Raw genomic sequence first — 14,336 nt, 5'->3', positions numbered from 1 at the left:
TGTAGAATGAAATACATTTGCAAAAATCACACTGAACATCAAACACTTGAAATTGACACGAGGTCAATATATGATGCAACAATGACCTATTTATACACTCTCACACACACACAAACCCCTAATCCATGCACACTGTGGGTTTATCTATCTAATCTGAGATCAATACGATGGTGGCAAGTATCAGAGGATCACAAAGCCAGCCAGCCAGCCAGCCAGCCAGCCGCAAGCTGTCTCTTTAGAAATTCATTGGAAAAGTATTGACTTGGTTTATCTTTGTGAGCTTTGCATTGATGATCTGAAATATAGTAAGACAAAAAAGGAAGGTGGGACTAGTTTTGCACAGCACTGTACAAAGTAGGCCACAGGATATGTATGGCGTTGAAAACAACCCAGCCCTTTGTTGCAGTTTCCAGAGTAACCCAGGAGAGTGAAGGTGGCGTAAGCAAGCATGACGCAAGCCTTCTATTTATTGGCGGCCGGGCGGGCGGGCGCGCACTGCTGAACGGACGGCCACGATCAAAGGCAGCAAGCGACAGGTCGGTAGCGTGACATTTCCGCTACACTCCGCAGTGACAATTGCGGAAACCAGAGGACGACGCAAATATGAAGCCACTCGGACGAGCCGCTGCTCCATTTGTTTTGAACGAGTGCGAATGTTTTGGCCAGCGTCTGGAGGAAACCCGTCTCCAGAGCGGCTGGCTGGCTGGCTGGCTGATCTGATCCATCTCTTGTTACACAATAGGGAGAGAGAGAGAGAGAGAGAGGTGAGATCAGTGGCTGCTGGCCTCTTCCTAACCGCTTGACATCTATCCCAGCCACTGTCGACACCACAGACGTTTGACTCATTTCATCAAAAAGGATTTCTTTTTGGAACAGCAAAATGATCATAGAAAGTCTGATGAAAGCTTTTGTGTTCCCCTTTGAGATCCTACATTTGACAATTCAGGGAACTCATGCCCTTGTTAACATCGTAGGCCCCATCCCTGAAGATGAGAGGCCAAGTGTACTCAGCCTGCGTCAGAAGTAGTATGACGTACGGAAGGGAGTGAGGCATGGGCCCTGAAAACAGAACACAAAGACAAACTAAACAGAGCAGAAATGAGGAGGATCAAATGGATGTGTGGTGTGTCAATGAGGGAGGAAAAGACCAGTGCAGAGCTGAGAAAGAAGATGGGAGTGGAGGCCATAGTGGATGTGGTGAGGAGAGGCAGACTGCAATGGTACGGACATGTCGTGAGGAAGCACGAGAATGAAGAAAGTTATGTCGTATAACGTCGTAGAGGGAACAAGACCCAGCGGCCGACCTAAAAAGACCTGGCAGACGACCGCGGCAGCCGACATGAAGGCACTCGGCATCAACCACGACGAGATGGCCACGGACCGTTCCCGGCGGAAGAAAGCCATATGGAGAACCCAGTCCAACCCAGCGGCGCCTGGAAAGCGGACTTTAAACCGATGATGATGATGACACAGTGACGGACGTGAATGACACAGTGTGCAATCTAACTGAACTTTGAGACTGTGTCACTCTAGTCAAGGGCTGGGTTGGACGGGTGTGTGTGTGTGTGTGTGTGTGTGTGTTTGTTTGATGGGCTGGAGCTCAGCTAGTAAGTGTATAATACCTTCTTTCAACGTGCCTTCTTGTTTTTGTTTTGTGTCGCCTACTTGTATGTCTCGTCACCGTGGGATGGAGGAAACGGAATTTCGGTTTCTTTGTGTGTCTTGACATATGAAGGGATTGACAATAAAGCTGACTTTGACTTTGATAAAACTCAACCAAAAATTCACTTGGCTCTGGCCTCACAACACAGCTGACATTACATGTCAAGTCTATGTTTACTAGTAAACAATACAATGCGGTTGACACACTGGCCCCGGCCGGCCGACCGGCCGCGCTATTTTCGGCATTAACGCGCATAAAAAGGAGCACATTGTAATTTGGGCAAAGCAGGAAGGCTGAACCAATGGCTAATCATACCTTTGACGTCTGTTAAAAGACTTCCAAAAAGCAAATCTTAAGATCAAAAGATCACAGTGCGAGATTGATTTGTTGAATCTTGGTCAAGCCATGGGTGCAATTGGGGACAGCGGACTTGATGGTGATTGACCAATATGGTGTGGACTGGTGAGTGCGCGCGCGTACCTGGTAGTAGGTCCTGATGTGTCTCGTGAGAAGGGTCAAGTTGTGAAGGCGAAGCGACACGTCATTATTCACATTCTTGTTCAGCCTCTGGTTGTTTGGACCGGGGTCACTATGGGAACAAAGAACGCACAGCGAGAGCTTTCCATTGATGTCGTCGGTTCCCATTTCAGACCGAGATCAATAAAATAAGTCCCATTGTTCACAGTGAGGATTTATGCTAATACTTGTCACTGTGTGCCAGGCTCATTTGCATATGAACTGTGTGTGAAAGGTTGCCTGACTTGGCTATTTGGGACATGAGCTGACTTTGGTGAGAGTGTTGGAAAATGTCACCTGCCGTCTGGGGAATCCACTTTTGTCAAAATGATGGCTGTTTCTATTTACGGTCGTGTCCGTGTTCCTTCCCCCTGACCCCTTTAGACGCGGGTCACCGAGGCGCCGCTATGGAGCCAAGCTTTGAGGTGGGGCTCGCCGTCGAGCGCCCGCCAGGTTTAGCCAGAAGCTGGCTCAAGGGACGTGAAATGTCACCTCTCTGACAGGGACGGACGGACGGCAGAGCTGAAGCTGGTGTGCGAGGTCGACAACTTCCGCCTGGACATAGTTGGGCTCGGCTCCTCGCGCCGGCGTCCAAATTTTGCAATGTGGCGATTGAAAAATGTATGTGCAACTAGCCAAAGTCTCCTGGTCTCTAAAAACCAATTTATTATCACTCTTGAAGCTTGGAGTTAAAAATAAATAAATAAATAAAAACGGCAGCTTTACTGGGTGACTTCTTGAGTGACCTAGCAATAATACCGCTCACAGCTTCTCGGTCCTGACCTCCCCCTGTTTAACCTACTTTCTAGTTTATATACTACAAACCCTAAATCCTCCCTGGGGGCGGGCGGGGCCCAGTCAGTTGAGGGAGTGGAGAACAATAGCATTATTACAATGTTTTGGAAACAATGAAGACAGACATGAACATGTGCTGTGATTGGAGACACCGTTTCTGGTGGTTTTAGATTATTACTACTACTACTACTATTATTATTAAAGCCTGGTGCGCTCCTTAAAGAAGAGGGCAGTATCCGAATGAATGCATCGAGAAAAGTTGAGCCGCATCTCTGATTAAAATATTTGGCAAACGTATCAATTGTGGCTGAAGCTTCTTCCAAATGGCAAAGTGAAGACTTTTTAAAAGCACGAGCACATCTGGCTGTGACGCTCACAAGCCAGTCAGGATGTGGTTGCAGAAAGTCACACGCGCAGGATACCATTCATGCAGCAGCGTATCCTGTCCCAAAAAGTCACTTTGTCAACTGAATCAGCAAGACTTTCACTAGGTGCTACCTACATCTGCGTCATGATCTTGTGCAGGAAGACGCCATCCACAAGCTCCACGAACATGTTGACACGCTCCTCCGAGCCGGCGTCGTCACAAGACCCCAGTGGACCCAATGTCCGCACCTAAAGAAGATGAAAACAAAATGAAGCTTCTTCGAAATGGCAAAGTGAGCACTTTTAAAAGCATCAGCACATCTGGCTGTGAAAATGAAAAGGAAAAGAAAAAATCAAGGACCAAACTGGGATTGATCACCAAAAGGTCAACAGGATGTGAGCCAAGGGCAAACAGGAAGTATCATAGGGTTAGTAACCTGGAGTCCGTCCGGTTTGGTTTGGTTTGGTTTGAGGGCCTCAACGAGATTGCAACCACCACAAATATAAGTCCCAATCAATTTCTTTCAGTGTGCGTTTGCTTTTCATTCGAAATTTGACTTTTGACTCTGCGTTCCATGGAAAGATACCGACCGCGCTGGTGTTCTAGTAGCAAGTTCGAACAAAAAGATGAGTGCTGTTCACAGCTGCCAAGTCAACTCAACTCAACTCAACCTAAACTCACCCATAACACCAGTGGCGACTCCAAGAAGGCTGCCAGCAGCTCGGAAAGAGTCCCATCCATGGTGTGACTTTGGCTCCCTGTTGGTCCGTCGATGCTGGTCTCCACGCTGGACAGAACAAAGCCGCCGACGCCGCCGCGAGGCATCCACCTCCCACGGACGGATGAGCTTTCTCTCTCTCTCGCGCTCTCTCTATTGTTTCGCGTTGTCCCAGTTCCCTCGTCGCATGGTTTAATATTCCAAGACGCCCGGAACTAGTTCAAAACCGACCAACACCGTTCGGAAAGGTGCCGGAAACATTTCAAATGGTTACTGTGGACAAATATACAGCTTATTCCACATCTTGGGCAAAACACTCGCTGCAATCCAAACTTTGCCCGGACAGTTGCTCGCGTTGTCAAGGATACAGCACTCGGCCGTAAAGCAGCAAAAAAATCCGACAAACACAAGGCGGCAAAGCAGAGCTCAAAAAAAATCTCAGAAACACGCGCACAACAAGATATGTAACATATCAGTGTAGTTGTTTGCCTTTTTTTCTTGCTCTCCTTCAAGTGCTATCCACACCCCGTGCTCTCGCTTGGCGCTACAATACCCACGCCACGCCACGCCACGCCACGCCAGACTGACTCGCGAGCGGGCGGCACCGAGCAAACTTTGATTGACATCAGTTTCGTCCAATCCGCCATTCAAACATCCGCAGATCCCGCCTTTAGCAACGAATCAACCAATTATTATTCCTTAATTCGATCGGTAGCGCTTTCACCGGGATTAACGTCAGAGCCAACAAAACCAACCAATTTGAATTGGAGAACTAATATCACTCGTTGTAGTTAGTCTGCATGTGCATATTGCTGAATTATTGTATTTTTTTACACCCAGTTAATGAACGTTCTAGGTCACTAGCGATAGGCCATTGTGCTTCTTTTCTTTTTTTTAATATAAATGTTTAAGTGATCAAGTGAAAATGCAACCAAAAAAACAACGCCGTAGGTTTAACACATGTGTATAAGGTTGGATATTGCATGGCATTGATCTTTTTCCCAACTACAGTGGGAAATGACGTGATTGGTGTCTTCACTTCAACAAATATAATTATTAATAATAACAAACATAATATCACTAATTTCAGCAAGTGATTTTTTGTGTCGTGGTCATCACGCTGATAGCCCTCGTGATAATTAGTTGGACAGCAGCGTCGTTAAACGGAGATTTGGCGTTACTACAAGACGGCTCATTTCTGAAAACTTTTGATAAACAATTGGGCCACACGTTCCTCCTCTCCGTGTCTTGGTTGATGACGTAAAAAAAGTCTTTTTTTTTTTTCCTTCTTCAATCAATTAACGATTTATTTGTTCATTGTGAATAACAATAGAAAAATGACAGATTTTTCCTTAAGGATGTGATGTCAAAATAAAAAAGTGTGATAGAAATGAACTTTTCATTCAGTACTTAAGATCACGTAACCACATCAGCACCCCCTCCTGCACCAAAGGTATGGAGGTGAAACCTGTAATCTATTTGCTGGTGCACATTGAACTTCATACATCTATTGTCAATATAGTATAACAAATATATAAATGCTCTACACGGTGAGAACAGCCATATCGTGTCAGGTCATACTGTAATACTTCATTGTCCTCAGGAACATTTTCATACACTCTCATACACACACACAAAATATAAAATGAATTTGGCAACTGGTGCCCATTGGGAATGAATGCAACAATATACCTTCATCTCGCCTTTATAGCCTTTCACTTCTCAAGGCTGAGGCTCAGAGCTCATTTCTATGAATGACATTGTGATCAGAAGGGACAGAGTGGAAGAGCTATGAGAACAGGCAAGTATATAAAGTGGTCAGCCAAGAATGGAGATATCAAGTGCTGTCTGTATTCAGATTCGTTACAAAAGGGTGTTGTCAAAAGCGTCAGCCGGTTGAGCTCACAGGGTTGCAGTTTGGAGCCATCAATCGCCATCTCCAGTGAAGTTAACGCACGTGTCACATACTAGTAGTACAGTCTTCAAATTGCACTAAATGTTTGCGTTTAGTCATACTCACATTTAAGAGGCCCCACCAATAGGCATGCTCTGATTATAGGTCAAGCCAGTACTTCGTTAAAAAAAAAAAAAAAAAATGTATACATAGATTCTTCATAATGCACAAAGTAACAATAATTCACTTCAATAATTTATAGCTTCAACTATGACGGCTGAAATGATACCAGGATGAGGTCAATGCAAGAAAACGATTTCATGCATAGAAAAAGATGCATGAAAATGTTGTAGGTCCATGTTTTGGTCTCATCAGGAATAGTCATTCTTGTGCCAGACGTGTGACTAATAAAGAATAGCAAAATATGGTGCAAAATCGGTTAGGTGTTGATTCATTTGATTTGTGTGACATCAATCAAATACGTAAAGATACACATGATCTAGCTTGCATGGCACCTGACTAAATCCACTGTTAGCAAAACTTTTAAAGTTAAAGTCAAATGAAGAAAAAACAATCCTTATTTAAGAAGTCAATGATCCATAGCGATCGACTTTTACAATAACGGCTTTGATTGGAATGTGACTGGATCAGGGTAGGTAGGCAGTCTTCTGAGATTTCAGCCAGGGTCAAAATAAAAAGGAATATATATGCATTCTAGATGAAATAACGACCCCAAATCTTCATCCTGCTGTCTTTCAAACCTTGACAACCGCTGCATGTAGCAGCAGTGACTGCAAGCTCACTAGACACCAAGAACTTTTTCCCCCCAACAGTGAACCTTGATGTCAATGAACATGCTAAATTACAATTGAAAACAATAATTAAAGTATTAGGAATATTTCAGTAAAAGGCTATGACCGATGGAGGAGGTCACCTTTACAAAAACCTCTGTAACCGCCTGGGCAGCAGTGGCATAAACCTTCCATTAGGTGGCGGAGTATCAAACGTGTTGAGGATGGCATGACAGTTACGCTAGCGCGCGCGTGTGCACGTGTCAGCGCAGCCATGAGCAGGGCACCCACTGGGGTTCCGTGTCCAGTTTGTTGATGAGTCTGAGCAGCTCGGCGTAAGCTTTGTCCTGGTCTGTGTTGACTAGGATGGCATCAAACAGGTGACCCCAGCTCTGCTCCATCTCGCGCGCTCGCTCAATGATGTCCCGGAGCTCCTCGGGCTGTCCCCAATCAATCACATCAAGAAGAATTAGAAAGGCGCAAAGCCACAGCAATCCAGCTGCCGCCATTTCCCACAGACCTTGGGGTTCTTGTTGTCTTTGGCCAGCAGGGCTCGGAGTCTTTCCTGGGAAGGTGGCGCTATGAAGATGATGTATGGTTTTAAATCCGAACTCCTCAGCACCTTCAGGGCCTACACACACAAATTCAATCAACCCATAACCTCTAAATAAACAGTAATTCATGTCGAAAAGTTGAAAGCCACGCATAGACTACTTGTGTGTGCGAATATACACACACCAACCTGAGTATGGAGACAGAGCACACATATTTTCCCAGTGTTGATGACCTGTCTGACCGAGTCCGTGCTTGTCCCATAAAGATTCTTCTCAAACTCGCCAGACTCAATCAGCTTCCCTAAAAAAAGGCATCCACGTTTTGTAGCAATTTGGTTTTATTTCAAATCGGGACGCAAAAGCTTACCGGCAGCCAGCTCGGTCTCAAACACCTGACGAGAAACAAAATGGTAATCTCGCCCACCGAGCTCGACGTCTCGCCGGCTCCGCGTTGTGTCTACAAGGCACAGATCGCAAGTACACTAGGTATAGATAGAGTACACACGCAAAGTTTGCACATGCACGTGTGCGTGGGTTGAAATCTTACGAGGTACGGCGCCAGCAAAGCGTTCCGGTTGGTTGTTGACAAGTCTCTGGCGAAGTTCCCCCTTCCCACAGCTCGCCGGGCCAATCAATGCAATAGGCCGCTTCCTATTGGCTGGCTGGTGGTACAGGGCCATCTCCTCATAGGTCAGAATCTCTTCGTCCATATCTAGGCCAGTTGGCAGAGCGGATACAATGGGTAGACAGAAAGACTCTCGGACATAGTTGCCGCGTGCGTGCGTGCGTACCATCATTTCTCGGAGAGTTGGAAAGCAGCTTCTTTCTCTTGCGCTTGTTCTTTTTTGCACACCATAACTTTCCTGAGAAAACAGACGATAAATGTCAACCGCCTCGCAAGATTCCTTCCATCTTGGCAATTGTGACAAGGACACACCCGCCGACTTCTCTGGCTCTTTGTCTTCTTCGATCGTCTGTTTCATGGCTTCTCTCTGCTGCTGGAAACTCTTTCCTATGACAAAAAGCAAACAAACAAAACGTGCATATCTCACTTGACAGCACTATAACAACAACCAAAGCTAATAACCCCAATCAAGACCTGGTACTAATCCAGCGAGAGGCTGATTCTCTTCATCACCATCTCGATATGCCTGCCACCAATTGGGGTCAGACTGGCTGATGATGTGGAGAATGTCGCCTTTCTGGAAGGACAAGCCCAACTCTCTGCATGGCACGTAGGGGTCATCGGATGGGTCGTAGTCAAAATACGCTTTCACGTGTACCTAAAGGACATGTTGACTTCTTTTGAAAAAGGCCCCTTTGTTCCCTTGTGAATAATCAGTAACGCAAAGCGTCTCAGCACACTTACGACATTCTCTTTGAGTGGGGGAGGTTTGCTCAGAGTACTCGGAATGAGTACAAAGGTCAGAAGGCCGTGCATGTCGGCCTGAAACAAAGACGTTTTGCAAATGCACGGAGGAGCTTCATTGTTACGTTCTTAACAGGTCCTACGTCCGCCGACACAAACTTGAACAGGTCAAGAAATGCGCTGGATAGTTTGTTCATTTACCAGAATGTCAAAGACTTGGTTGACATCTTTCCCTTTGATTTCAGTTCCATTTATCTCCAATATTTCATCTCCTTCTGCTAAAAGTCCGCTTCGTTCGGCCGCTCCTCCTCGAACGATCCTACTGATGATCACGCTCTCCATTTCATTACGGACCGTGGCCCCCTGCAGAAAAGACGGACAGACCCGGCCGGTCCGGTCGGTGTGAGTCGACAGCTGCCACATTTCTTGCAGACTGTTAGTTGACGTAAGATTGAGTTGCATCGGCCAAGTCAGAAATTGAAACAGCATTATTTGCATGGAGGACATGCTATTGGACTTATTTGGAGCGTATCTGATTGCTCTTACCAGTGGAATGTCTCGGGCTTTCTCTATGTGAACAATCTTGACACTCTCTCCTCCCCATTGCGTCAATGTCTCTGTTTGACTGCTCAGCGGTTCCACTTCCATTTCTTTCTGGGCTATGCTGTCATGTGCCAGAAGCAAAGACTGCAACATAAAGACACACACACACACACACACCATCGCAATCAATTCACAACAATTATTATTTTGTTAACTCTCTCGCGTGTGAGTCTTCACCTGGACGTGAATGTCTGACAAGAGACTGCAGAGTTCCAGTCCTTCTTTGTTCGGACTTGTTTGGCTGAGATTTCGCACCTGAGGTGACAACAACATCTGATGTCATGACTTTAGTCTACATAGCTGCATTCGATTCCATCGAGTGGCAGTTGTTGGGCTTTTATTTTCAAGTTGACCATGATCGTGGGTGTCTTGTATTCGAGTTACAGAATTGTATTTTTATTTTTTTTTATTTTTTACATACCGAGAGCGATGTCGCGCAGGGCCAGCCAGCGTAACAGAGGTCAGCTAGCCCTGTGCTAGTAAACAACACTCACCGTTGCCTTAAGAAGCTACGCTAGCCTTTTAGCCGAGCAGGTACGTGCGCTCAGGCGGTGCCACGGACAACGAGATTACCTCCAGTGCCAGCTCCAGTGCCTGGTGCGTTTGTGGGTATGGGGGAGAGGGTCTGTGCATGCTGCTGGCCACGGCATTATGAATCTTAAGTGCAGACTGGAAATCTGACTGGAAAAGAAGGGCACAAACGTATTGATGGCATGTCCATGGCTACGTTTTAAAATGAGCTTCAAGCTTGCGAGAGATGCAAAACCATGATCATTTGGAGCTGTTTGCACTCTCTCGGACGTTTGCAGTTCACGGAGCAAAGCGGGCTATTAGCACCAGCATTGATGACTAGCCAACCGCAACACAACAAACAATGACATTTGAAGAACTAGTGCATATCTCCACCCATGAAATACAGAATGAGCGGGTTGTCGTTTTATAAACGCCACTAGCGTGTTTTACGTGAAGGTGGAGATACACGACAATGAGCGGGTTGTCGTTTTATAAACGCCACTAGCGTGTTTTACGTCAAGGTGGAGATACACGACAATTCAAACTAAAGTTTGGACAAAAGCATCCTAGTTGCACAAATTCACCCAAGTGAACTGTCCTACTTGTAGTCTTCAAATTGAGCTCAAACTACCGCTACACACAGAACATTTTCACTGACCTCCAAATGAATGCGCATGTCGACCCAGAGAGAATGACACGCATACCATTACTAGCTGTTGAGAGTAGAGTAAAAGTAAGTGGAGAATCAATCCTTTTTACTGACTGAATTGAGTTGGATCACCAAGCATTCTTTAAGCCACAGCGCCTTCCTCATTTCCAATCACCAAGGTTTGGAACATTTTTTGGAGGGGGGAAAAAGCAGAAACAAGATGCTAGTCATCCATTCTTTGAGCACCGAATGTTCAACCTCAAATTGTGTGACGCTTTGAAGCAACAAAACGTTCCCCTCGGTTGCTCGCTTTTGGTACAATACAATGGCAAAGGCACGAATAAAAGGCGTGAAGCCAGTCAAGGCAGCCAATGATTACAGCAAATGGCCATGGCTGTTACAAGCGCAATCCATCCGCTTGATTTCTGAGGGCTAGCTTCCCTTTTCAAAGCTCAATTACCTTGTTAAGTAGCGCAAGAACCAGCTCGATGTCATTCTGACTCTGCTGGTCGGACAGACAGCCCCGGACCAGCTTGAGTGACAGCAACAACTCCTCTAACTCTGCAAAGCAAAACACAGTGACACAGTTACAAGTCTTAGCCAAACAACAGATCAGCCCGAGGGCAGAGTGAGAATATTGTCTTGATTGACTGCAAATTCTTTTGGCCCAATTTTAGACTGAAGAGTAGCAGAAACATAAACCAAAGAGTCCCCAAGAGGTTTAATGAAGTTGCTTCTCTCTCTCCCTCCCTCCCTCCCAGCGGAATTCCCTCCCGCCCCATGTTCTTCCTTACATTCCTCTCGCTCCGAGCTTTGCTTCCTCTTCGACAACCATCCCTTTTGACTAACAGGTCCACTGACGTACGCTCCAAAAGCGGGGGGGAAGAACCCCTTTGACTTTATGAATACTACCCAAAGGGCGCTCATACCAAGCAAAGTGTGCCGACTGCCGAGCGTGGGTCGCTGCGACGCGTACGTGTCCTGCAGGAACGTGGGGTTGTCGATGCCAACGTGGGGATTCTGAGAGAGCTTCTTCAGCCTGAGTGACGCATTCAGATCCAGCTGCCGGCCTTCCTCCTCTCGACGACGACGCAGGTCCTCCTAGCGACGCAGAAATGTCATCTGATAGAATCTCTTTAAATAGTAGAAGAATACGGTCACGCTCACAAGGACAAAAAGGGGCACTTGTGAAGGACATCTTCGGTCAGTATAAGACTTGGTCAAATCTTGAGCGTCATACCTGGTGTTGTCTTATTCGCTCCAGCTGAGCAGATCGGCGAACCGGCAGCGTCCGGCTTCCCAGTTCGCCCGGGCAGTCCACGGCCATTTCCCTGTGCTGCTGTCCTCCCCTCGGCTCTTCATCTCCTCCCTCACCGGCAACGTGGCCATTCAGATGAGAGGTTGTCATCCCGAGTGCCGATGACTGCAGAGATCAACGGGTGGATTTTACAACGGAGGGATTTCTAGGAGGGAAGCTCCATGAACAACGAAGCCATGTTAGCCACACCTGTGGAGAAAGCACATGTCAATGAGGTGGGGTGGGGTGGGGGTGGGGGAAGTTCCTCTTAAAACATGCAAATTGGAACAAGGTTATTAAAAAAAAAGAAAGGAACTACAATATCTATCTATCTGCCTCAAAAATGCTCAGTGTGGCTTTCGAATCTGCGACTCCGCAATAGGTGAAGCGCAAAGTGGTGAAAAATCACCGTAGAATCAAAATTGGAGCGCAGCAATCCACCCTGACAGTGGACCGACGCATGCATGTGTCAACAGAGGTGAATGGAAGAGGTATTGATGACTTATCTTTGTCACAGCAACCACAACAGCAGGTTTGATATGCTATCTCTCACCAGCAGGGCTGTGTATTGACACTATCGCGCACGCACGCACGCACGCACAACTTCGACATACACACGTAATACTCCGATCCCATGGTGCAGGGGTGAGGAATGCCAGGCAGTCCTGGGAACAAAATTCCACGGCTGGGGGAGGGAAGTGGGTGTGTATACAAGACCACATAGTTGTGTGACCAACACACAAAAGTTACACAACTTTTTAGACTGTCACTTTGATTAAGACTTTCTATTGAATTTACAAGCACCGGCGCAAAGACACAAAACAGGAATGGTAAGGAATTATTATTTGTTGCATATTTTTACTCATCATAAATGAATCTTTGATTGTCTATCCGTAGTAGCAGCAGCAGCAGCAGAAAAATGAAAACCTCTTGTGTTGGACGGCAAAAGTAAATCGGTAACCACCAGAGGTGGGTGGGTGGAAGGGTGGACGGGAGGGAGGGAGTAAGTCTCTCTCTCTCTCTCTCTCTCTCTCAGCCTCTCTCTCTCTCAGCCTCTCTCTCTCTCAGCAAGCAAGCTAGCCCCATTTAAGTTACTGCTGAGGATAGAGCAGGAGGAGATGAGGGAGGCCAAAGAAAAAGTTCATAGATGCAGGTGTCAGAGGAAGATCATGAGGACAAATGGAGTTGGAAGCCATTGATCTGCTGCGGCAAACGGCCAAAAGAAGGAGATCGGATGGGATATGTCATTCTGCGGTTGTCGTTTTGACACAATGTAGCAGGCAAAGAAACGCGTTCTCAAAAGTATCAGGTCGGCGTTGCAAAATAGAAGATTTGGATTCACAAACTGTGACGTGAATTGTCTTTCTTGAGCCTTGTTCATGAAATGCAGGCAACTCTGACGTTGTGGACGCAGAAACCGAGCCAAACCTTATCAAGCACGCAAGCGCAGCCCCACTCCCAAAAGAGGGATGTACAACCCCGTACCAAGCATAGAGAAAGCAAGCCCGCATAAAGAAGAAAGTCGAACTGGGTTTCCTTGGATGGCTTTTGGGCATGAATACAAGATCTTTTTTTAATATCAAATCTTGACATCAATGTTTGGCAGGGTGAAAAGTGCGCACATTGATTCAAAGCAATCTCTTCCTTTTATTTCCTCAAGTGTGCAGCTTGGTGCATATCACACAGGCCCCCAACATTTCCTGAAAGGAGCTTCAGGAGTTCTTATTTGAACTTTATTTGGGTACAAGGCCGTTCAAATCAAGCCGTTCAAATGATATTGCAATATTAGCCCATGCAATGTGCCTATTACAAGAGATTTCTTATACAATTGTAGGCTTTTATCTCAATTTCACAGGTCAGATGCAAACTGTGCATCTAGGGTGATGACAATCACTCGCCAAGTTTCGTTACTTTGCTGCATGAAAAAAAACGTGCTTTTCTCGCATTTGATGACAAAACGCCATTTGTTTGGGTACGTCGCAATCATATCGATTGGATAGCTCTATGCAACGACAATATCGCATTGTTTTCCAATCTCGTGCAGCCCTTGTCCGTCGATCTGTGACTGATCAGAGAAACAAATGTTTTCCTATTTGATGGTAGCCTGCCTGTATTGTCGGTCAGTGTCAACGACTTTTCCAATTAAACGGGTAGGGCACGGTGACAGCTAACTGTGTGAGAGAGAGAGAGAGAGAGAGTCAGTCCTACCACCAAAAGTTACGACTTTACCAACAGATCGGTGCTAATAAACGCCAGTTGTTTCAAACTGTGTTTGTTGACGTTCCTCAATCGTATCGCTTGCCGAATAGGTCGAATGAATGTCTTTCGTCAAGCTACAATTAGCAGCTAACTAGCTAGCTCGCTCGCTCCTTCCTGCAGCACCTGTTGATAACAAAGCCACTTTATTTTATTTTTTTTTTATCTGCGGCGAAAACGCGACATGACTCACGCTGTTCCAACGGGGTCCCACCTTCCTCTGGTGAGGCCTAATCCAACTAGTTGTCGTTCTTCGGGCGCTATGTCACGGTTTCACTACGAGAGGTTAACAGGTCGGTTCTTGTGTTCCGCAGATCGGACGCGTCGTATCCCGCCCTCCGCGCCGCCCTC

At 46.3% G+C, this 14,336-nt stretch overlaps 2 protein-coding genes across 9 annotated transcripts in view; both read right to left on the bottom strand.

Annotated features, from left to right (window-relative positions):
• Nucleotides 1–4,655, bottom strand: part of ccdc88c (coiled-coil domain containing 88C) — an 18,838-nt gene extending 14,183 nt beyond the window's left edge. For 3 of the 5 annotated variants that reach the window (XM_037241517.1, XM_037241518.1, XM_037241519.1), the window contains exons 1-3: nt 4,023–4,654; nt 3,477–3,589; nt 2,144–2,252 (exon numbers count right to left, since the gene is read on the bottom strand). In XM_037241517.1, the coding sequence (XP_037097412.1) occupies nt 2,144–2,252; nt 3,477–3,589; nt 4,023–4,166 (366 nt within the window). In that variant the 5' untranslated portion in view covers nt 4,167–4,654. Of the gene's footprint in view, nt 1–2,143; nt 2,253–3,476; nt 3,590–4,022 lie in introns of all 5 variants that reach the window. The other 2 variants (XR_005096257.1, XR_005096256.1) reach the window with 1 other exon arrangement.
• Nucleotides 1–14,336, bottom strand: part of mpp5a (membrane protein, palmitoylated 5a (MAGUK p55 subfamily member 5)) — a 15,242-nt gene extending 906 nt beyond the window's left edge. The window contains exons 1-17 of one of the 4 annotated variants that reach the window (XM_037241527.1): nt 14,179–14,330; nt 11,673–11,939; nt 11,362–11,533; nt 10,893–10,993; nt 9,844–9,951; nt 9,448–9,525; nt 9,214–9,354; nt 8,869–9,030; nt 8,668–8,745; nt 8,398–8,581; nt 8,236–8,310; nt 8,090–8,161; nt 7,846–8,010; nt 7,666–7,755; nt 7,487–7,599; nt 7,265–7,375; nt 6,995–7,184 (exon numbers count right to left, since the gene is read on the bottom strand). In XM_037241527.1, the coding sequence (XP_037097422.1) occupies nt 7,008–7,184; nt 7,265–7,375; nt 7,487–7,599; nt 7,666–7,755; nt 7,846–8,010; nt 8,090–8,161; nt 8,236–8,310; nt 8,398–8,581; nt 8,668–8,745; nt 8,869–9,030; nt 9,214–9,354; nt 9,448–9,525; nt 9,844–9,951; nt 10,893–10,993; nt 11,362–11,533; nt 11,673–11,840 (1,995 nt within the window). In that variant the 5' untranslated portion in view covers nt 11,841–11,939; nt 14,179–14,330 and the 3' untranslated portion in view covers nt 6,995–7,007. Of the gene's footprint in view, nt 1–6,046; nt 7,185–7,264; nt 7,376–7,486; nt 7,600–7,665; nt 7,756–7,845; nt 8,011–8,089; nt 8,166–8,235; nt 8,311–8,397; nt 8,582–8,667; nt 8,746–8,868; nt 9,031–9,213; nt 9,355–9,447; nt 9,526–9,843; nt 9,952–10,892; nt 10,994–11,361; nt 11,534–11,672; nt 11,940–14,178 lie in introns of those variants that run through there. The other 3 variants (XM_037241528.1, XM_037241526.1, XM_037241529.1) reach the window with 3 other exon arrangements.

Source organism: Syngnathus acus, chromosome 22 (genome assembly GCF_901709675.1).
Source record: "Syngnathus acus chromosome 22, fSynAcu1.2, whole genome shotgun sequence".
NCBI lineage: Eukaryota > Metazoa > Chordata > Actinopteri > Syngnathiformes > Syngnathidae > Syngnathus > Syngnathus acus.
The sequence above is the reverse complement of the archived record's forward strand: the minus strand, read 5'-3'. Positions and strand labels throughout refer to the sequence as shown.